Raw genomic sequence first — 24324 nt, forward strand, 5'->3', positions numbered from 1 at the left:
GTGGGCTATTGAAGTGGGGTGTGGTATTCTGGATTGGTCTATGACTTACCTAGGAGTCCCTTTGGAGGGCAACCCTAGAGCTGCGGATTTGATGTGGGACGGTATTAGAAGTTAGGGATAAGAGAGAAGAAGAAGAATAGAGATGGGGAAGGAAGAAATAGAGGTGAGAGAAAGAATTAGAAGAGTGATAAGAGAAGAAGGAAGAAGAAGAAGGAAGGAGGAAAGAGAAGAAGAATAGCAAGAACTTGTGGGAGGGAAACTACAATATGATTCAAACAATAACTGTACATCAACTTGCGGGGAAGGAAGAAATAGACGTGAGAGATAGAATTAGAAAAGAGATAAGAGAAGAAGGAAGAAGAAGAAGGAAGGAAGAAGAAGAAGAAGGAAGGAAGAAAAAGAAGTAGAAGAGTGATAAGAGAGGAAGGAAGAAGAAGAAGGAAGGAGGAAGAAAGAGAAGAAGAATAGCTGGAGCTTGTGGGAGGGCAACTACAATATGATTCAAACAATAATTGTATATCAACTTGTTGGGAAGGAAGAAATAGAGGTGAGAGATAGGATTAGAAGAGAGATAAGAGAAGAAGAAAGAAGAAGAAGGAAGGAGGAAAAAGAAGATGAATAGCAGGAGCTTGTGGGTGGGAAACTACAATATGATTCAAATAGTAATTGTACATCAACTTGCATGTCCAATACTTAAACCAATAAAGCTATAGTTCATACTTTACAACCAACAATCCACATGTACAATTCTTGTTTGTTTAATATGATAGACCTCCTGATGTAGGATATCAAAATCTATATATATAGATAGAATTGAGAGAATTAGAAGAAGAGGGAAGAAAAGAGATTCAAACAATAGCTATACATCCACTAGCTTGTCCAACACTTAAACAACTAATACAACTAACGCATATTTACAAATAGGACCCTACTAAACACATAATTATAGATACTGAAAGAAGTCTCTAAAAAAATACAAAGAGGTCCTCTATACACATCTTTCCTAAACCTACGCCTAAAATGTGTGCTGAATGGGCGGCCTAGGGGGTATAGGTGGGCCTTTATTCTCCCTCGTCTGAAAGGAACTCTGCTCCGTAGGGTGGGACAGCAGATATGACTCCAACAAGTCAGCAGCGCTGTCACAAACATCATCCTTGGCAAGTCATGTAGCATCTGACTCGGGGCAGCCTCTCAATTGAACCAAGTAGTGATGAAAACCATCATGAGGAGACATCACGAACTCGTCATCCAAGATAGACTCCACTGTTTCATGTAGTTGAGAAATAGAGGAAGGTTGAGGAGTTGCTGAACCTGCATGGGCATCAAATGCCAAACCAAAAGGCTTAAAAGTGCGTTGGTAATGTGTCAAATCCTCTACATTAAACACTGGACTAATGGCCATATGAGTCAGTAAATCTAGTAAATATGTATTAGGTCCAAGTTTTTTAAGGATGAGGAAAGGGCCAATGGCACGAGCATGGAGCTTTTTAATTGAATTTCTAGGGTAGGGCTCATGTCTTTTGTGAACCATGACACTAGATCCTGCATTAAACTCTTTAGCTCTATGATGTATATCTACAGCAAGCTTATAATCAATATTACTTAGCAAGTTTTCGCCTAACCTCAGCATGCTACTCATGAATGTGATGGAAAAAAGACTCAGTAGGTTCAGAAATACAGGCATTTGGTGGCAAAGGAACAAGATCAATGGGTGCACAGGGTCTGTAACCAAATAAGCGTTCAAAAGGACTCTTACCTGTGGACCCATTCACATAATTATTATAAGCAAACTCAATAGTAGGTATCACCAAGTCCCAATTGCCCTGTTTTTTTCCCATAACACACGTAAGTAGGTCACCAAGACTATGATTCACAACCTTAGTCTACCCACTAGTTTGGGGGTGGCAAGCAGAAGAAAATAGTGAGTGAGTTCCACACGCTTTCCAAAGTGTCTTCCAAAAGTAGCTAGAGAACTTGATGTCCTTATTAGACACCATGGATGTTGGCAACTCATGCAATTTGACAACCTCTTTAAAGGACAATTTAGCTACATGAGATGCATCAAAAGTCTTATAACATGGAATGAAATGTGCCAGCTTGGAGAATCTGTCAACAACAACAAATGTGGAATCATGTCCCCGTATAAAAGTCTTGGGCCCAACTTTGGTGAGGTATTGTCTGCTTTGACCCATTGGCCTCACGAGTTTGTCTTATAAAAGGCGCCTCACATATTTGGAGCCCAAACTATCCTTACGAACTTAAGATCTCCCTAATACACATTCAATGTGAGACTATGACATGCTCTCCCGTTCGATCTTTGATGCCATTATCTGAGTGGTTTACACCTCTATGTCGGATCCACCCACATGATAGTACCCCTGGGGTGACTTTGATACCAAACGTAATGGTCTTGAGCCCAACATCGGTGAGGTATTGTTCGTTTTGACCCACTCGCCTTATGGGTTTATCCTATAAAAGGCGCTTCACATAGTTGGAGCTCAGACCATCCTTATAAGCCTAAGATCTCCTTAGTATACATCTGATGTGGGACCGTGACTTCCTGAGCTATTTTGGGGAGCCCAATTTAAGGAAGGCCAATAAAACATATCCTCAACTAAGGCAATGGTTTTATCTCCCTAGGGGACCAGCTAACCTTTTGGCATGCAATTTCCAAACTAAAATATCTCTAAAGGAAGTATGGGGAATGCATATCCTAGAACCTTTAAATAGGTATCCTTCCTAGATGATGAAGTTTACAACCATCCTACTGTGGTTCTCACTCACTTCTTGAAAGATAATCCCAAAATTAGGATAAGTGGAGTACTCATCCTTTAGATGATCAAACCCAATGACCTCGACTCTCAAGATATGAAGAATAAATGCTACCCTACTAGGGCTATTAGCCACTTTATTCCAAAACACCGGAACGATGCTTAAGAATAAAAGTGTACTTGTTGAGGAACTTTGCCCAAACAACATGTTTCGTACTAAACTTCTTCTCTGAGCTCAGATATTGCAAAGCAAGGTGGTCAGAGAAGAGTACAAACTCTTAGGGTAACAAATAGGATCTCCAATGTTGGAGTGAATCTCATTACAACATAAAACTCTTTATTATATGTGCTATATCATTGTTTGGTATGTGTGAGAGTTTTTCACTGGAAAATGTTATAGGATGTCCCTCCTGACTCAAGACCCCACCTATACCTATCCTAGAGGCATTACAAGCCACCTTAAAAACTATACTAAAGTCTAGATGCCTAAGTATAGGTGCTTTAGTCATCTTTTGTTTGACCTCTTTAAAAGCTCTTGCAGTTGATGGGGTCTAATGAAACTCTCCTTTATTTTAAACACTCAATTATAGGAGCCATGATGGTGCCAAAATGCCCTATGAATCACCTATAGAAAGTAGCGAGGCCATGAAAACTAGGACTTAGTAATAGTTCTAGGCTTAGGCCACTCTCTAATACCTTTAACCTTTTATGGCTCGGTGGTTATTCCCTACAAAGAAATCACAAAACCACGAAAGAGCAGACTAGGCTGTAGGATGCTGCAGTTCTTGAGGTTAGCAAACAACTTTGCTTTCCTCAAGGTGGCAAAGACCTCATAAAGATGTATCAAGTGCTCCTCCCTTGACTAACTGTAAACCAGTATATCATCAAAGTAGACCACTAGGAACTTTACTATGAATGACTGCAGAATATGTGTCATAAACCTCACAAAAGTGTTGAGCGCATTGGAAAGTCCAAATGGCATGACCTAACACACAAGTAAACCATATCGGGTCCTAAGGTCGTTTTCCACTAATTTCTTGGTCTAATTCTAATTTTTTGATGCTCACTACGTAGGTCAATCTTGGAGTACCAACTAGTGCCAGCTAGCATGTCAAGCATATCCTCAAGTCTATGGATAGGGAACCTATAATTGATGGTGATTTTGTTGATGGCTCTACTATCCATGAACATCCTCCAAGATCCACCTTTATTGGAGTTAGAAGAGCTGGTACAGCACATGGACTAAGACTATGTCTTACAAAGCCCTTGTCAAGGAGTTCTCTTACCTGCCTATTCGATTTAGCATGCTTTTCATGGTTCATCCTATATGTGGCAAGTTAGGTAACTTTGAACCTGGAATGAGATATATGGCATGCTGAATGTCTCGCATAGGTGGTAGCTCACTTGGTAATTCACTAGGTACAACATTAGTGAACTCAACTAGCAACTCTCCTTACTTAGGTGAGCATTCACATGAAGATTCTTGATCCTCGGAAGAAAACTTATGACTGATGATTGCTAAAATGCACCTCTTTTTTCTAAGCTCTCTAGCTCAAAAGTCCTATGATCAAGCAAGTGAATATTTCTTTGAACTGGGGCTTGACGAACTATCTTGTTCCTTAACTTAGTATCTTTGGGGTTGGGCTTGGTAGAGATCAAAATGATGATCTTATCTTTGTGCCTAAATACTTAAGTTGTTTTCCTTACCATGATTGGTTACATCATGATTAAATAACCATGATTGCCCTCACAAGACATGGGCCACATCCATCGGAAGTACATCACAATAGACCCTATCCTTATCATCTCCCATTTGGATGAGTGCAATGCACCTCTCAGTAATTGGTAGATTTGTTTTGTTTACCCAATTCGCCTTAAAAGGCTGAGGGTGTTGGTCTCCTTTAAGGTTTAATCTTCCTAGAGTAGCCTTGGAGATTACATTCATGCTACTACCCCCATCAATCTCCACAACATATGAAAGTGTGGAAAATAGTGGCTTGTTTCCACTTCTCACTCTCCATAGTGGATAAGACACACCTAACCACACTAACGTGGTGGTCATCCTCCCCAAAATCATCTACAAGCTCAACCTCATCTCTTGAGTACTCAACAAAATCTGCAGCCTGATCCTCACAATTGGGCAGATCATCAGTCTTATGCTGTAAAGCTAAAGTTTGTTGGGGACAACGGGCAGCAATTTGACCTCTAGCATGGCAATGACGACCCTGCATAAATAAGCTACTAGCTTGAGGAATACTAGGTGTTTGGGTCCACTAGAGCGAACAACATAATGTGACTCTATCTGCTTCTCAAAACTCTCTTTAGGGGTAGATTGAGGGATGGTAGGCCTAGGGTGAGGAAAGGATTTGGATTGACGTGATTCACTCACCTGAGATGAGGACCTATGAAAGCTCTTGAGGTCCTTTCAATGGCAAGTGCTTTCTGATGGTCTGTCTCTAAAGACTAAAGAGAACAACTCAACCTCTTGCCTAACATCCTCCTTAAGACCATTCACAGACCTAGCTATAGTGTGATTTGTGACCTCAATGACATCACTCCTAAGCATCGATTCCTTAAATCATCAATGGAGCTGGCTACATTAGTGGTCTGTTTATGGTTCGAGAGCTCACTAAACAAATGGCTCTTAAAGGAAGGAGGGATGTACTTTTCTTTCAATCGTTGTCTCATCACTGCCCACCGGGTAATAGGAGGTTAATCCCTAACCGTTCCAGAGTTTGTTGTACAGTTTGCCAATATTTCTTTTTTGGTCCTACAAGTTTCATCTTGGCAAACAAAACTTTATTGTCTCCTTGGATACGTTACCAATTAAAGAAATCCTCCATCTGCAATACCCAATCTAAAAAAAAGCTCGGGTCGAGTTTCCCATCATAAGCACACACATCCACCTTGACCTTTTTTGTAACATCCCATAGTCTTCCCAACCCTGCATAGGGGAATGTGGAGCAGGCCTAGGGTTAGGTTGGTAGCCTACATCATTAAACTCATCAAGGTTACGTTCCTCAAACCTAGACTCTTAATTAACTTGAGGCTGCAGGGGCTGAACAGGTCTACCTGTCTGTTTTGGAGCTTGACTCGTATTGTTAGGTACTAGAGGAACCTCGGGAGTAGGAAGGATACCTTGGGCTGACCCTACTGAATATGGGGGGAGTCATTAGGGCACCTAACAGATGGCTCTCTGTCTTCCATAACAGGGCATTTACCTAACTCTTTAATACTTGGTCAAACTGCTGTGTAAGGTGCTTAAACTTTTGGTCCATGGCATAGTAGTTAAAAGTGCGCCTAGGTGTGAGGTGCACTAAGGCGACCAAGCTAGCGCCTCATTCTTGTTCAGGCGAGGCAACCTTCAAGAGGAGCAGGTAGGTGCACTGAGGCACACTGATTCTCCAGGCACAGTGAGTTGTGCCTTGAAAGTTTTGAAGTTGTTAAGAAATAAAATGTAGCCAGAACCAGCCCTAGCCCTCTTTCAGCAATCCAGCCTTCAACAGTTCGACTCACACCAGTCCTAGCCCTTTGTCTTCAACCCTTTCGAAGCAGCACGAAACCAGCTGGAGCTGTCCGTCTTCGACCCTTTGAAGCAGTATGAAACCAGCAGGAGCCCTTCGTCTTTGACCCTTTGAAGTTGGAACCAGCAGGAGCTCTTAATCTTCGACCCTTCGAACCAGCAGGAGCCCTTCGTCTTCGAAGTTTGAGCCTTAGTGAGTCGTCAGGCTGCTTTGATTTTCAAACTAGTAAGTCGTATTCTTCTTCTTCTTCTTCTTCTTCTTATGCGTCTTCTTTTTCAGTTCTTCTTCTCCTTCTTCCTCTTCTTTTTCAGTTCTTCTTCAATTCTTCTTCAGTTCTTCTTCTGCTTCTTCAGTTCTTCTGCTTCTTCTTCTTCTTCTTCTTCTTCTTCTCTGCTGCCTCCTGCCAGCTGCTTCTTCTTATAATATTAACTTGCATTAAGCCTCTAAGTTAATATTATATAATGTGTAATTAATTATGTAGTTTAATGCAAGTGAACTCTTGAATGTCTAATCACTTATGTTGAACTATGTTTGTTTCACTTGGAACTTGGTACTTGGTTGTCATTATTACTATTGAATATGTTGGCATTTTAAAATTCTAATATAACTATTGATGTGTTATTATATCAATTACCCACCAAATAGGCATTGTACACAATTTTAATAGTTGTGCACCTCACAACTTCGCCTTGGCTCCAAGTACCCTCTGCGCCTCGGTGCGCCTTGCGCATTTGACTACTATGTTCCATGGTCTCCTGAAGAGTGTCTAATCGTGCAGACAGGACTGGGTGTCTTTTGGTGCAAATTCAGTGGAATTGGGGTCAATGATTTTGTTGGTGACCATGGTTAATGCAATATGCTGCAATGATGCTGAGGAAGACTAAACTTGACTATGAATGATATAATCCTAAAATTACTACAATGCACAAACATGAAGCTACAGAACATAATGCATATGAATGGATATGGTCTCACATGACATGGCAACATGGGATTGACTATGTATAGGTATGAACAAGGATGCAATGATGAGTTAGGTAGTGAATTTACAGAACAAAGGGAAGATTTTGTTTTGTTTTTTTGTTTTTAAAGGGTAATAAGAAACTTGGAATTATGCAACTACGAGTTTTCCCTAGTCATACAAACAATAGTCAAGAAAATGTGAGTTTTGGTCACCTTGCCAAAGAATTGGAGCACAAATTAAGTTTACCATTGAATTCCAATGTAAGTCCAGCAGTTTCTTAAGTCCCTACTTTCAGATTCTCATGAAACAGCCGTCAAACAGTAGTTGTTGGAACTTGATCTAAACGTTGACAATGCTTCAAAATCCTGAAATTTGCTCGGGCAGCCCAATATTAGTCTGTATTTGACCTTAGGAATGCAAACCAAGCTTGATAATTCAACTTTCCCTCAGAAAGCTTCAAAATATCAGGATAAAGTTCAAATTGTCGAGGCAGGAAGCAATATTTTGCAAGTCTGGGCCACACAGGGGAAGTCCAGCAACTTGCCCACATTTGTGGCTGGTGCGTGGAGCCCGTGAGCCGCTGGCGATGGACCTCCAGTGATGGGGTTCCGGCTGGTGGTAGATCTGAGGGTAAGGATTCCAGTCAGGGTGGAGGTGTAGCAAAAAAAATGCAGGAAATAGGGGATTTAGAGGGGCTGCTGGCTGGGGTAGGTTCTGGTGGTGTGTGGGGGCCACCCCCTTGTTGTATGGAGATGATATTGAGGGGGAAGGGGTTTCAGGAATGTCTGCCTGTGATGGTGAAGGAGGTACTGTGAAGTGCTGCCTGGAATTTAGGGTTTCGAAAACCAGTGGCATGACTGTACTTTCCTGGAAAAGTTGCAGGAAGAAGAAGCAGCAGCAGTAGGGGAAGAGCAGAACAGAGGTGAGAGACAGAATTAGAAGAGAGGTAAGGGAAGGAAGAAGAAAAAGAAAGGAGGAAGAAGAAGAGCAGGAACAGCAGCAGCAGCAGTAGCGGAAGAGCAGAACAGAGGTGAGAGACAGAATTAGAAGAGAGGTAAGAGAGGGAAGAATAAGAAGAAAGGAGGAGGAGGAGAGAGAGAGAGAGAGAGATACAGAGGGAAATTGCAATTGATTCAAACAATTACTGTACATCTTCTAGCATGTCCAGCACTTAGCCACTAATACAACTAACACATATTTACAAATAGGACCCAACTAAACATATAATTACAAATACTAAAAGAAGTCTAGAAAAATACTAAGAGGTCCTCCATACACACCTTTCCTACACCTTAAACCTATGCCTAAAATACATGTGCGGAATGGGCAGCCTAGGGGGTATAGGTGGTCCTCCATCACCTCCCCTTAGCTTATAGTTGGATTTCATGAAATACTTTAGTTGGAAGGACTCTCCTATTATCGGAATTGATAGATAGAAATCTAAGGGAAAACAACTGCCTTGCACTACCAACTAAACACATCACTACAAAATATTAAAAGAAGTCACAAAAAAGACATAGAGGTCCTTATAAAAACTCTATTCCCCCTAAACCTCTTTAAACCTGCACCAAAAATATGTGCACTAAATGCGTGGCCTGTGGGATGATGATGGTCCTCCATCATGCAAATTTTTGGAATTTGGTTGTGGAAAGGGTAATGAGCAGATTAGATGGTTGGAAGGGAGTCCTTTTCTCTCTTGGGGTAGAATAACTTTGATCTAGGCTTGTCTTTCTAACTTTCTGTCATACTTTCGATCTGTTTTTAGGATTCTGGTGGGGAATGCTAGCAAGCTTGAGAGGATTATGAGAGACTTTTTGTGGTTTGGTGGGGGGTCATGAGGACCATTTCGTGAGTTGGGATGAGGTTTGTAGGTCTAAAGAGGAGGGGGGGGGGGGGGGGGGGGGGGGGGGGCTGGGTCTTGGTAAGCTGGTGTCTAAAAACACTGCTATTTTAGCTAAATGGTTGTGGCGTTTCCCTCTAGAAGAATCATCCCTTTGGCATAAACTAATAAGAAATAAGTTTGGGTTGGATGATCAGGGGTGGATACCAACGTTAATTTTAGATGTTCTTTGGGAGTCCGTGGGGGCCCATTTTTAGATTTGTCCTTCATTCACCCCTCACACTAAACTTGAGGTGGGGAGGGGTTCTTATCTGTTTTCAGAATGACCCTTGGCTGGGAACTGCTTCCTTTTCCACTTCTTCCTCTTGTCTCTTTCATATGAGTTACGAGCAGAATAGAGCCATATCTTTCTTTGTTGGTGACTTGGGCAACTCTTTGGTTTCCTGGAATCTCCACTTTAGGAGACCTTTTAATGATAGGGAGATGGTGGAGTTGTCATATTTGTTATCTTATTGAATGGGAGTAACCTTTCTTCAGGGAGTGATGTTCGTTCTTTGTCTTTGGATCGCTCAAGAGTGCATGATTGAAAATCTTTCTTTTTAATTTTTTGATTTGTTCAACTCTTAATTTCTGCTCTATCTACTATTTGGAAGGCCAAAGCTCCCCCTAAGAATTAAGGCTTTCACTTGGTTGGTTGTGCTTGATAAGATAAATACTATCAACTCGCTGCAAATTAGGTGACCTTTGAAGGCTCTCTCCTGATATATGTGTGTTCTGTTACAAGAACTCTGACACAGCTTCTTCCTTCTTTTGGGCTGTGAATTTTCTTGGAGGACTTGAAATAAGCTTTTTGGTATCATGGGAGAGAGCTGGGTTTGTCTTTCTTCAGTGAAAGACTTGTTAGCCATCTCTTTTGTAGGCTTTGGCAGAAGAAAGGATAGGACAGCATTGTGGAAGTGTGGTGTTTTTGCAGTTTTATGGGGAATATGGATGGAGCGTAATGCTCAGTTGTTTTTTGGAAAAAATTAAATTGGGTGCTAGTTTGGGAAAAAATTTCAGTACTTGGCCTCACTGTGGTGTGTTGGTTTTGGATTTTTCAGAGGGGCAAGTTTTCTGCAGTTCAAAGATTTGGAGGAACATCCTGACTTCTTGTTCTCTCCTCCCTTTGTTGTTTTTAATTGTTTATTTCTGATTTTCTGGTTTGTCCTAGTTTTCCTCAGGAGCTGTCTCATTTTCCCTCGTGTAAATTCTCTCTATTAATGAAATGTTCTTTTGTTATAAAAAAAAAAAAATCTATGATAGAGATTAGTTTAAAAGTTTAGGAAGAAAAAGGACTTGGGCATTGTCTTTATTGACCTAGAGAAAGCCTATTGTTACAAAATCTATGACAGAGATTGATTGAAAAGTTTAGGAAGAAAAAGGACTTGGACATTGTCTTTATTGACCTAGAGAAAGCTTATTGTTACAAATTTGAAACAAATTGAAATTTCAAAGAAAATACAACACTTTGGGTTTGAGAGGCAAAAGAGAAAGAAGAAGAGATTACAGGGGAAAGACAGTCGGTAGGGGTCCCTTGTAGCTTATGTATAGATCCAGGTCAGTGCTCTTTATATATTAAATTATTAATAATTATTAATAGTAGGATGTGAAGGCCAAAAATTTCCCCTTCTCATTCCACCTAACTACAAAAATAACATATTCTCTTCTAACCCTCCCTCTTGGAGGTGTATAAATATGACCTAACCCCCGCTTGTTGCAAAAATTAGATAAGGAGGTGATGTAGGACAAGAGGCAAGACCTTGGGAAGATCCTTGTTGGAGGTCAAGGATTGTCGGGTTTAGTTAGTAGTTTCTTATGTGTTTAGTTTAATTAGTATAGTATTATGTGTATTTTGGGGGCTTGCTTGTAATATTTGTGTATTCTAGGGTTCTGTTTGTAATGTAATGTAGTTTCAGGGGTTTATAAGTAATTTCGTGTGAAGAGGTTTTCTTATAAATAGTGTGTGAAAGCTATGTTGTAGACAGTTGATGTTAAATTTGAATTGGAATTGAACGTGAGTTTCCCCCTTGTATCTCCTCTCTCCTCTTTTCCCTTTCCTTTCTCTCTTCAATTTCTTCTAATCCTTCCCATGGCTGCAGATCCTTGATGCTGCCTCTGCATCATTTGGTATCAGAGCTCAAATTCGATCTTCCTTCTTCCAATTTAAATTCCCCATTTTCAATTCCCCATTTTCCTTCCTATCATTCTTGTTCTTCCTTCTTCCTTCTTTCTTCTCCTTTTCTCCTTTTGTATGCTCTATTCTGTGACTTCTATCCAGCAACCTATCTGTAATTCTTCCTTGCTGGGTTTATTTCTCTTTCCTTCTTTGTTTCTTCCCCTCAAATTTGTCTCTCTAATCTCTTCTCTCTCTCTCTCTCTCTCTCTCTCTCTCTCTCTCTCTCTCTCTCTCTGCCATCCAAGAATCTAAATCCCACTCTTAGATTCATACAATAGTAGTCAAAGGCGCAAGGCGCACTGAGGCGCAAAAGGGTACTTGGAGCCGAGGTGTGAAGCCAGGGTGCGTGCCTCACGAAGATGAGGCGCAAAATTATTAAAATTGTGTACAATGCCTATTTGATGGGTAATTGATATATGAAATGAAAACACATCAATAATAATATTAGAATTTAAAATGCTGAATATTCAATACCAAAACATAAATGCATTGAAATTATGACAACCAAGTACCAAGTTCCAAGAGAAAAAAACATGTTCACCAAGTTCCAAGAGAAGCAAACATGGTTCAACATAAATATTTACGCATGCAAGAGTTCAAGCTTCAAATTAGAAAGGAAATGAAATTGCCAGGTTGAAGGTCTGAAAGACTTGCTAGTTTGAAGCAGTCTCACGAATCACGAAGACTGGCGATGCCTCTTGCTTGTTTGAAGGCTTTGGTGAGGGTTTTCTTGCTGGCGGAAGGCTTGAAGACTTGAAGACGAAAGTCGTGCTGCTTTGGAGGCTTGAACCTCAAAGACGAAGGGCTCTTGTGAAGGCTCTTTTGCTGGTGAAGGCTCGAAGACTCGAGGGCTTGAAGATGAAGGTGTTTTGTGTTGGTTTGAAGGCTCGAGGACGAAGGTTGTGCTAGTTTGAAGGCTTGAACATCAAAACTAAGGGCTCATGTGATGACTCTCTTACTAGAAAAGACTCGAATACGTGAACCCGAAGCTTGGAATGCTAGTTTCTTGTTGGTTTGAAGGCTCGAAGAAGCCTGTACCTGCTAGTTCGAGTCAAAGCCTCTGGTTAGGGTTAGGTTTGATTCGAGTTTGGCTATGTTTTCTTTCTTAAAAGGTTAAAAAAATGAAGTTAAAAGGTCAGATAATCTCAGGCATGACTCATTGCGCTTAGAGCCTTAATGCGCCTCTTGAAGGTCGCCTCGCCTCAACCCTGATGAGGCACTAGCCTCATTGCCCCACTGCGCCTCACGCCTTGACTACTATGATTCAAACCCTTTCTTCTTCTTCTTTTCTCTCCCCCCCCCCCCCCCCCCCCGCCCCCCCAAAAAAAAAATTGTTCTCTCTAATCTCTTCTATTTCTCTCTCTCAAAATCTTTCATTTTGAAACCATCCAGGCATCTAAATCCCACTCCTATAGTCATCCCCTTCAATCATCCTCTCTATTGAAATTTTAGTCGAAAAAAAAAAAAAAAAGCCCCATTGAAAAGCAATTCTAAACAATTTCAAAAATTCAAGTTATGTCCCCAATTTTTAAACACCACTTTCGAGACCCCTTCCTATAACAACACCCATCCCGTTGAAAACAGGACCCCTAAAACCCCACCCCTCAAATTTTCATGGTTGTTTGATCACTGGAGGACCCCCACAGACCGGCCAAAAAAATTCTAGCCATCGAGCCCCTTTGAATCCCTAACTTCCTGCTCTTTTCTCATCAAAAACCATTGCCAGTGCATTTCCTACCCATTGATTTTCATTTGACCTAGTTGTCATCATTGGAAAGTCTCTGTGGGTGAATCACATGCCCCATGTATTGGTGACGCGTGTGAGGAAACTTCCCAAACTACTTTGTGTTTGCCAATCTCGTGAAAGATTGCTTCAGCCACAATAGTTTGGGTTTCTTCCATGATATTTTCATCTGCGGCATGATGTTTTGATTGTTGATCTGCTATTTTGCAAGCAAGCATGATAATTTGACAAGAAACACTAGAAATTGAAGAATTAGTGTACCATTGGCACTTTAGAGCTGATTTGTCACTATCATCAATAAAAAATCAGTTTGCATCACTGTGTTTGTGAGTTTTCTTTGTGAATTTTTTTCATTTCAGCACGACAATCAATATCAAAGGTGCATTGAAGATAGTTTTTGAGAAATTTGGAGCAAGGCTTGTGGCCAAGTTGTGTTAAGGCTTTTGTATATATTAATAAATCCAACAATAGGGCAAGGACTTATTGGAAAAATAAATGGCCTTTGTCATATTCTGAGAATATTATTAAGCCATTCCACACCTTTCTTAAATTTGGGGAAAAAGTATGCAAATTCATTTTTGATGGAAAATGTCCTATGAATGTGATTCTAGAATTGGAGTCCTTTTTATGTAACTTTATCCGGAACCTCTTTCAAAGCCTTATGACATATCTTGGATTGATAACACTACCTTATATGTTTGTGAAGGATGTTTGATTTCTATCCAAATGGGTGCTTGTTTTGATAATGTTTGGTGTGATATCATATCAATGAAGATTAGCCTTGTATTCCTTGGTTCTCTTCGGTTGGATGATTTGGATGTGACTCAAGGACATGAGAACACATCTTCCACTATAATGGGAAGAAACTTGTTTTGGAGTCTGCTCTACCAATCAACCAAGACGCAGAATTAGCCACAATTACTGCTCTTCCAATCAACCAAGACAAAGAATTAGCCACAATTACTTAACTTGAAGACACTATAAGGAAATGAATGTGTTTGAAGACATCCAAAGTCCTTCAAGCATTCCAATTGTTAAGTTTGTTATTTCTGACGTGCTTATTGATGTTAACTCTCAATTCGAGTCTAATGCCGCCAAAGGATCGTGGTTTCGTGTATCACTCAATCATTGGCTTTCGAAGAGTCCAAGTTTTCTTCTTACTTTTGATGTAGGACAAGAAGCAAGACCTTGGGAAGATCCTTGTTGGAGAATACTTGAGAAGAATTGGATCGAGATTGTTGGGCTTAGTTAGTAGTTTATTATATGTTTAGTCTAATTAGTATAGTATTATGTGTATTTTGGGGGCTTCTTTGTAATACTTGTGTATTCTAGGGGTATATTTGTAATCTAATGTAGTCTTAGGGGTTTATAAGTAATTTCATGTGAAGTGGTTTTCTTATAAATAGTGTGTGAAAGCAATGCTGTAGACAGCTGAAGTTGAATTGGAATTGGAATTGAACTTGAGTTTCCCTTTTGTATCTCCTCTTTCATCTCTCCCCTTACCTTCATATCTTCCACTTGAAAGAGTGGAAAAATATTATCATGGATGAGACTGAGTGCTTGGATAGGAGAGAGAAGTGTGGAGTGGCTAGTGAAGAGGAAAAAACCAAAAGGGTCGGGAATGTATAAGTTGGAGGTAGAAATCTAAAGTGAAGTGGGTGAAAGAAGGGGATTGCAATACAAAAATTCTCCTTGAGATGGCCAACGGGAGAAGAAGGAAGAACATTATTAAGGAATTCGAGTTAGAAACAGAAGATGTGGTGTGGTTGTGTGGGACTCCAAACAAGCTAGGGCCGCAATCTCGGATTTTTATATGAGGCTATACTCTTGAGAGTGACAAGAATGGGTTGATGATTGAAGGCCTTGAGAGTAGCCCCGTAAAGAAAATCTTGCTAGTTGGCTAGAAAGACCTTTTGATGTTAAGGAGATAAGGAGGATCGTGTTTGAAATGAATAGAGCTAAGGCCTGTGGTCTTTATAGTTTCACCACAACTTTCTTTCAAGATAGTTGGGAGATTATTCAAGGATACATATTGCAATTCTTGAGTGAGTTTTGTAGAATGAGGTGGTGGGGAAAGAGTGTTAGTTCCACTTTTATTGCTCTTGTCCCTAAGAAGGAGCATTTAAAGAAGGTGGGATATTTCCATCCAATTAGCTTGGTCACTAGTCTTTACCAAATCCTTGCCAAGGATTTGTCAAAGAGGCTTTAGGAGGTGCGTGAGAGGACAATTACACTTGAATAATTTGCCTTCCTTAAGGATAGACAAATCCGTGATGCAGTCCTCGTAATCTAGTGCAGTGCTTGTGGATGTGGGGTGGGGCGTCTTGCTCAAATTAGATTTGAAAAAGCCTATGACATGGTTTGCTAGAGCATTTTGGACCAGGCGTTGGATAAAAAGGATTTAGAGAGGTGTGGAGAAAGTGGATGAAAGGATGTTTGACACATTATGGCAATTTTAGTGAATGGCCAACCTATGAAGTAGTTTAGGAGCTCATAGGGATTGAGGCAAGGAGGGTAGTTTAGGAGCTCACAAGGATTTAGGCAAGGAGATCCCCTTTACCTTTTCACCTTAAAATCGTTGTGGATATGTTGAGTAGTACGATCAGCCATGCTTAGGGTCTTAATGTTGTCTAGGGCCTTAAGGCGGGCATGGAAGAGGTTGTAGAATCCCATTTTTATTTTCCTAATGACACTCCTCTTTCTAAAAGATAGCGCCAAGGAATTTCGAAAGATTCTTAGCTTGTTGAAAATCTTTGTGAACATTTCTGGTCTTAATATGAACATGTTGAGGAGTGGGATGGTTGGCATTATCCTTGATGGATACGAGCTTGAGGGTTTGGCCAACTTAGCGGGGTGTTCCATTCTAGAGTGGTCTATGACATACCTGGGTCTCCCTCTTGGGGACAACTAAAATTCATCTTCCTTTGGGGATGAAGTGGCAATAGGTTGGGGTGGTGGAGGAAAAGGGCTTATTTATCTTTAGGAGGGCACGTCACCATTATTAGTGTTGCTCTTTCCAACATTCCAATGTATTATCAATCTCTTCTTAAAATTCCAATAAGGGTGGTAGAGGCTTTGGAAAGGATTATGGTGCGAAGTTAAGAAAGACCATCTTGTTAGTTGGGTTAGGGTTAGAAGACCTAGACTAAAGGGGGCTTGGGCCTCCGGAATGTGGTGTCCAAAAACATCTCTTTATTTGGAAAAAATGGCTTTGGAGGTTCCCCTTAGAGGTCGACTCTCTTTGGCACGTGATAATTAGAAGCAAGTATGGTTTGCATTGAAATGGGTGGGATACTAGAGGAAGTAACAATGCTTCTCTTGCTAGACGTTGGAAATTCATTTCTTAGGTAGCCCACTTATTCTATCTTCTCATTCATTTCCAAGTTGGTAAAACCTTATTCGGTTTTAAGAACACGTTTGGGTGGGAGAGGTTTCATTGGAGTCTTTGGTTCCTCTTCTCTTTAGACTTTCCAATTTACACAATTCTCTTTAGGTATATTTACTTCTAATTCTTTTCTACCTCACGTTCTGAAAACTCGTACTCCTAATCTTTTCCCTTGGAACTGCTTTCTTTGAAGGGCTAAGGTGCTGGGAAAGATTCGAGCTCTTTTCTATATCGTGATCATGGAAAGGATTAACACGCATGATTTGCTTCAAAGGAGAAGACCCTAAATGACTTCTAGTCCTGATGTTGCTTCATGTGTTGTGAAAAAAATGAGTCGAATGAACATCTTTTTGCGCATTGGAAGGTGGAATCACAACTTTAGAATGCCTTTTTTTCTTTGGTAAAAGGGAAGAGTGGGTGGCTCCAAGAAAGGTGAGAGACTTGCTTTTGGTTAATTTCATTGTTTTTGGAAAGAAAAAGGAATGACAGAGTTCTATGATGTGCGACTGTTTTATCCATTCTTTGGACCTTGTGGATTGAGATGAATGCTAGGATTTTTCATAAGTCGATCAACCTGCTCACGACCTTTGAGGAATAGAGTAAGTTTTCTTTTGGGGTCTTTTGTTGGATTCTTTGTATTGTATTTTGTTTTTACCTATTTTGGTATTTTCCTTCGTGTTTATAGTTTTTCGTCAGCTTCTCTAGCTGGTTGGGGAGGACTCCTTGTCCTCCAAATCATGTACTCTGTTTCTCAGTTTTAATGAAATCGCCTTTTTCTAAAAAAAAAAAAAATGTTTTCTATTCTTTGAGGGGGACTCTGGATTTCCATTTCTTTAAAAATCTCAATGAGGGAGAGGTAGATGAATTGACAACTTTGTTGGGAGTGCTTGATTCTTTCTCTCCCTGTACGATATATGACTTGGAGGATTTGGATAGGGGATATTTATGGCTCTTTTTCCACAAAATCTTCTCTCTCAGCTCGTGAAATCTCCAAACCCCTTGCTTTGTCCCCTTTTAATAATTTCATGTGTAAAGCGGAGGTTCCTTTCAAAACCAGAGCTTTCAAGTGGACTCTGGCATTTTTTAGGCTAAATACCAATGATTTTTTTGGTTGAGGAGACCTTTAAGGCCATTAGTCCAGATATCTATTTCATGTGTTCTAACTAAAACAAAACCATTCTCCATTATTGGGTTGAGTAGCTCTGGATCCTTCTATTTTCAGTTTTTGAGGAGTTCGTGGTGCTTCTTTGAATTGTTGATACTTTCTTGATGGTGTGCTTTAGAGGTTTTGGGAGGAGCATTAAAGGAGTAGCCTCATGGAGGTGCACTGCTTTTGCTTCTTCTGGACTCTATGGACCGAAAGTAACACTAGGATTTTTATGGCAGAAAAACCCTACTTTGCCTGCTTTGGGATAAAGTTGTTTTCTTGGCTGCATTTTGGGTTCACTCTTTTGGTTCTTTTTGGAGGAATGTTATTTTCAAATATTTAGAGGGATTTGAGGAGGGCTCTATTTTAATCCTTTTTAGTTCTGTTTGGAGGATTTACAATCCTCTTGTCATTGTAAATTCTTCTCTCTTTTCTTAATAAGTTTCTTTTTCTATATTAAAAAAAAAATGCAGAGTACCCAAGTTCTTGATTTGAAAATTTTATTGAAGTCATTGATTGACATTTGCAATCCCACTCTAATCATTGTCAGTGAAGACGATATCAACCATATAAACTACTAAAAGCACCACATGCATCCTTTTTGTGGAGAAAGACCAAATGGTTAGAGTAGCAGTAGATAAAATCAAATTTGGAGACGACATGCTACATTTGTAAATTAAGGGTACTTGAGACCATAAATGGTCTTATGCAATTGACATGCCCTTATTGCTCTCCCTTTGAGCAACATGCCCAAGGGCTCACTCCATGTATGCTTCTTCTTGCAGACCTCATACAAGAAGGCATTCTTCACATGCAACTCATATAAGGGTCAATCAAAATTAATTGGCAACGAGATCAATTCGTAAATAGAATTTAGCTGAGCAATGAAAGATATGCTCTAAAAATAATCAATATCATATGTTTGGATGTACCTATTTGTAATCAATTGAGCCTTAAGTCGTTCGTTAAAGATGTCAAAATAATATTTGACGGTGTATATCCAATGACACCTCCCTCACCAACATCTTACAAGGAGGGAGATCCCCCAAGTCTCATGTCCATTGAGTGTTCAAGGCATCCATACATTCATTGCATGCTTCCATTTAGGGTTAGCAAGCACTTAAATATGTGAGAAAGGGATAGAAATGAAAGAAATAGACAACCCAAAAGAACACATAGTAATTGCAAGTTGAAGAACTAGAACATGATGATATCAATGGATAAAGCAACTAATGATTGCTTAGTACAAGCTCGAGCACCTTTCTATGAGCAATAGGCAAATCCAAGCCACTGTGGCACGAATTTCGAGAGTCAGAAGTCAAGATAATGAAGGGTGAAAGAGGCGATTGCATGGTGGCAGTTATGCCTTGTCTTTCTTTTTGCTGTTCATAAATACTCAACCGTCTCTCTAGGTTAGTAAAAGATGGATTGGGAAGAGGAGTGAAAGTTTTCTCTAGAGGAAATAAGGGTAGAAACGAGAGGATCAACAAACGAGGGGGCCCAAAGTTTGTTGATATACTTAAAATAGATTCTCCTAACTAGGATTTGACACTATATAATACGTGTAAAGAAAAGGGCATCCTTGGGCCATAAGGCTCCCCACTTTGTGAGGGTAGGGGAAGGGTTGTCATAGTGTACGCAGCCTTGCCCCTACTTTTATGTAGAGAATGTTTCCTTGGACTTGAACCCGTGACCAGTTGGTCAAAAAGGAGCAACCTTACTGTTGATCATAGGCCCGCCCTCACTAGAGAAATTATATGTTCCCTAAAAGGTGACATCTATACCGGTATAGTTCCTGAGAGTTTGGGGATCATAACATCTATATCCTTTCTTAGTTCTCGAGTACCCAACAAAGACATTTTTTACAACATGAGGAAAGAACTTGTCCTGATAAGCAAGTATGTGGAATATGAACAAAACACGTGCACCCTAATACATGAGGTGCAATAGAAAACATGGATGTTTTTGAGTGCATGATGTAGAAAGGGATTTGCCTCTCGAGAACTCTAGAGGGCATCTAGTTAAGCAGAAAACATCATCCCGAAATGGTTTAGGAACTTGCATGCTTAAGACTAGAGACACTGCTATCTCTCGTAAATGTGTCTATTTTTCCTTTAAGCTAATCCATTTTGCCTTTGCTGAGGGGGTACATTACGATGTTTGGTGACTAGTCCCTTTGGCCAAGAAAAAGGACTCAAGATCATTTTGAACAAATTCAAATGCATTATTAAAAATTTGAATAACAAAGCATAGTGAATACATTAGACTTGTATTTTAACAAATAGATCCATGTCATGCATGAAATATCATTCACAGAGGACACAAAATATTGGTGGTCACCGTGGTCTATCAAATTCTTGACATTACAAGGATGCTAAATCTCTGAATGAATGAGATAAAACAATGATTTACTATGATACTTGACTATAGCCAAAAAAAAGTCTTGATGTGTTTCCTAATTGACAAGTTGAACAATCAAAATGAGAAATAGACTTAGAGATGGGAACGAGAAGCTTTATGAGTGGAGAATATTTCATTCCTAATTGCACCTCATGTTGTAAAATCTTTCTTTCCTAATTGCAGTTTTTGAAGGGATGGATTATCCAAAATGAGAATTTAGAGAAACACCATGAGAGGAAATTGAAGAAGCTCTATGACAAGAATTGGATCTACCACCACCACCACCACCATCTAAATAGTACGTGCCATCCTTCTTAGGCCCTTCACTAGTCCTATTCTTTGTATGGAGATTCCGAGCAACACAATGACAAGGAGAGATGGTTACAGAGTAGTTACGAAATTTAGTTAATTGACTATCTGTTGTAGGTTAGGAGTGGAAGGAAGTGAAAGAATATTGCCACAATGAGAAACTGGTGACCAAACCATGAGTAACCTTATAGAGTAGTAGGTTTCGAGGATTGATATAAATTTACAGTGTGTGTTGTATGGGAGGAGGCATTAGAATCAATAACCCAGGTGAGGAGGATGAAGAGGCAAAAAGCCTTGCTGTATCTGCTTGTGCTACACAGTAGCACTAGATGTAAAGAATGAGTTGGGAGTTGTAATACCATGTGGACAATATTGTTATACTCCTCTCGAGACACTATAGATGATGTACTCAACTCCCTGGTGACCAGGTGTCTTAAGTGTCAGTAGTAGAATCTCCTTTGACAAGAGGTTTATTGGCCCAAGTTGGTTTCCTTTGGAGATATGAGCAACAATAAACAATACGATTTTCCTTGCCACAATGTGTAAATGCAAGAACTCCTCACCCTGATACACTATGCCTGCGATGACCACCATCCAAACCTCATCTTCATCCTCTAACACTTCCCTTACCATAGTTAGAGGTAGGACCAACCATGGTTGAACTATCATGGAAAAAAGCTTCTATACCACAACCACATGAGCAATATATAATTCTCTTTCATCCAATCTTCACTGTCTTTGGAGTTTGGCGATGGAAGAGAATTCATCAGATACTTGGACTTCTTTTGCTTTAATAACTTAAAATACACTTGCACTGTCTAAGACTGCAAGTAGTTGGAGGATCCCACTAGTTTGGTGGCTGTAATTTGCACATTAACAGTATCAGCATGTTAACGGTATCCCACAAATTTTCTTTCCATCCCAATACACAACAATCAGCACACGCAAGTACCACGAGTGAACAAGATAACAACAATGTAGAATTGGGCAGCACATATTAGTACAAGACTCTCGAAATCTTCGAGATCCAGAACTTCAAGAGGCAGCTATAATCACAGGATTGAAGTTATTGTATCCTAGAAGGATTCAGAGACATAAAAGTCTCTCATTGCCAAAGTTGTCTTTGATCATACCAAAACAAAGCAAATCACAAATAAGAACGGCAGGGCACTTAAACAGCAGTGCAAACACTCAATAGACCAGCTGCCTCTGATACTATATTACAAAACTGAATTAAATTGAAATTTTAATAAAGAAAATATAGTACTTAGGAGGTGTTTTGTTCATGGCTTTTTCAACATTCTGAGGAATGTGAACATTTGTTTTGGGTTTGAAATCTGAATTCGCAGTAATCTCACATTCCTCAGGAGTGAAGAATTCCTACAAAACATGGGAATCCCATTCTCATTCTCCCCATGAATTAGTTTCATGGAATGCCATTCGATGAGAATCTTATTTTTGGACTAAATTAGTCCCACTATTTTAGCTGGTAGACAGTTGGACTTTAATGGTCTCATTATACTGTTAAAATTAAAAAGGGAAGTTCTGTAGAACGACTATAAGTCTACCATACCAACCATGTTATGTGTTAGAATGTTGGGCAACTAAGAAGCCAGACATGTGTTCAACTTCAACCACCACTTTACTAAAATCTTAAGCTGTTAGCTTCTTATCAAAAATTGTATATCAATTATTAAACCTTAACACTGCTGCATGTGCATCCAGATTGCACGTGAAGAGATAAACAAACAATTAGCAGCACCCACCATGGGCAACAGCATAGTTTTCTTTTCATGTACAATAAACGTGGGCAAAAAGAATAGAACCCATGACCTCTTGGAAGCCTTGCTCTGATGCCATGTTAAGCAATTGCCTCTCCTAAAATCTTAAGTTATCAGGCAAACAATATATATCCAGCCTTAGCAATCTCCAAAAAGTAAAACTTGTGCAAATGAGAATGCTAATATTGATGAGTGGTATATTAATAAAAGATAAATTAAGGAATGAACACATCATGGTAAGTTAGATGTAAACTAGGGAAGGACAGTTAAGATGGGTTAGGCACTTACAACACAGGCCAAATGACACAATGAGGAGTTGTGAATTAGTTGTTAATTTTGGAAGTAGGAGGAGGAGGTGTGGACCTGAATAATTGGACTGAGATAGTTAGGATTTGGGGGCACTTCAACTTTTGGAGGGCATTGTGTTAGTATGGAAATGGAACAAGAAGATTTATGTAGCCAACCTCACCTAGTGGGTTGGCTTGGCTGTTGTTTGTTTGTGCTTTGTTGTTACCATACAGCATCAGAATCCAAAATGAAAAAAATACTACAAATCAAAAGCATGACACTAGGTTTTTGCAGTTGCTGTAATGATCTGAAAAACTATGTGAGGACTATAAAGTGACAAAATGCCTTAAATTGAATTTATGAGTGAAATGGAAATGAGTTCAATTTTATTGAAGATTATGCCTCCCTTGTGAGCTCAGACATGAATACAGGAGTTGGGTATGACATGATAGAACACATATATGGGGATGTTAAAACTCCCTAAAAATATAGTATACGACATGGGAGGGACAAGATTATTAACTAATAATATTATACAAGTGTGTGTGTGTGTTATGCATTATTTTCACATAAACAGCCTACACTATATATATGCATTTTTTTTCTAAAAATAAAATTTCTTGAGATATCATTTCTTTCATTGTAAACCTAGTTCATTATAAATATTTAAAAAATCCAGCATGTTTTGTTATTCTTCTTTTGTAAACATGATTTCTATAATCAAGGTAAAAGAAAGTCATATTACGATGCGTAATTATATGTCTTAAGCGGGTTGAAGAAGTATGAAAGGGAAGTCTTAGGAGTGTCTGACATTAAAATGCACTTTGAAATTGTCAATATGTTTATGAAGTGTTCAATACACGTATGAGCAGTGTCCAGGCTAGGGAATGTTGGTGTCTGACACGGGTTTGACTCCCCTATAGAGGTTTTGCTACTACATAGTACCTTTTTAAAACAGTACCAATTCTTTTCATAATATGAATATTTTTTGTAGTTTCATATGTTTTATAGTCTTGTTTGTCATTTCTATGCCAAATGACTAAAAAGACTATCATACTTCCAAGGTATGCTTGGTTAAGTAATTTGCTATCATATGATTGTAACAACTGCACTGATGTCCAGACTTCGAGACAGCGTTGAGGAATTGCGGCATTCCTTGGTACCCAAAGACAATGCTCTTGAGGCATTACAGCAGTCACTATTGGAAAAGGAGCAGGTATTTTTAAAAAGTTTGAATTTTGAAGTGGCATTTAAGCTCTTAAATATCTTCTGTGTAATTCTACCAATTCCCCTGACCCCACAAAGCTTAAAGAATGTGGAAGAAATGCTTATCCTTTCAGAGGCTCGATAGTTTCTTGCACATCATATAGCTGAAATTATAGTTTCTCAGCATAACTTTGTATTATTGAAGGTAACATAAGAATACTGGTTTAAAAAATGTTCTTTTATTAGATTAGAGCTCTCCTGCAAGTGCTTGTGTGTATGCACATGGAATTCTTTTTTGCTCTACTAATGCTTAGGAGGCAAAATGGCAGAAGTCAAAAATTCAGCTTTTGAACCATGTCTCTATCTCATAGTAATAATATGCTGCAAGATTGATTTTTTTTTTCTGTTCTTGGTAGATAAATTTTTTCTGTGTAACTCAGCCCATTTATAGTCCTTTGAATACCAAGATCAATTACGAAGGAAGAAAAGCATATACGATTATTGATCTTGGAATTTGAAAGATTAAAGGACTGCTCCATAAGACCTGGTCTTTTGGTGTAACCTCCCTGCATAAATGGGTGTCAGAGCCAATCCCATCTCTTGGTTTCAAGTTGTAGGAATGCTGCTTTATGCGGCTGTCAATGATCCTAGTGTAGGCCACAAGGTGTGGACTCACATGGAAGCGTGACAGGATTGAAGGACTGCTTTATCACCGCATAGTCTCCCACATCAGATTCCCAGCAGCCCATG

At 39.5% G+C, this 24324-nt stretch overlaps 1 protein-coding gene across 2 annotated transcripts in view; it reads left to right on the plus strand.

Annotated features, from left to right (window-relative positions):
• Positions 1-24324, plus strand: part of LOC131161059 (protein GRIP) — a 79952-nt gene that overhangs the window by 8523 nt on the left and 47105 nt on the right. For both annotated transcript variants that reach the window (XM_058116889.1, XM_058116890.1), the window contains exon 5: positions 23491-23584. In XM_058116889.1, the coding sequence (XP_057972872.1) occupies positions 23491-23584 (94 nt within the window). The remainder of the gene's footprint in view (positions 1-23490; positions 23585-24324) is intronic.

This window comes from Malania oleifera, chromosome 1 (genome assembly GCF_029873635.1).
Source record: "Malania oleifera isolate guangnan ecotype guangnan chromosome 1, ASM2987363v1, whole genome shotgun sequence".
Taxonomy (NCBI): Eukaryota; Viridiplantae; Streptophyta; class Magnoliopsida; order Santalales; family Ximeniaceae; genus Malania; species Malania oleifera.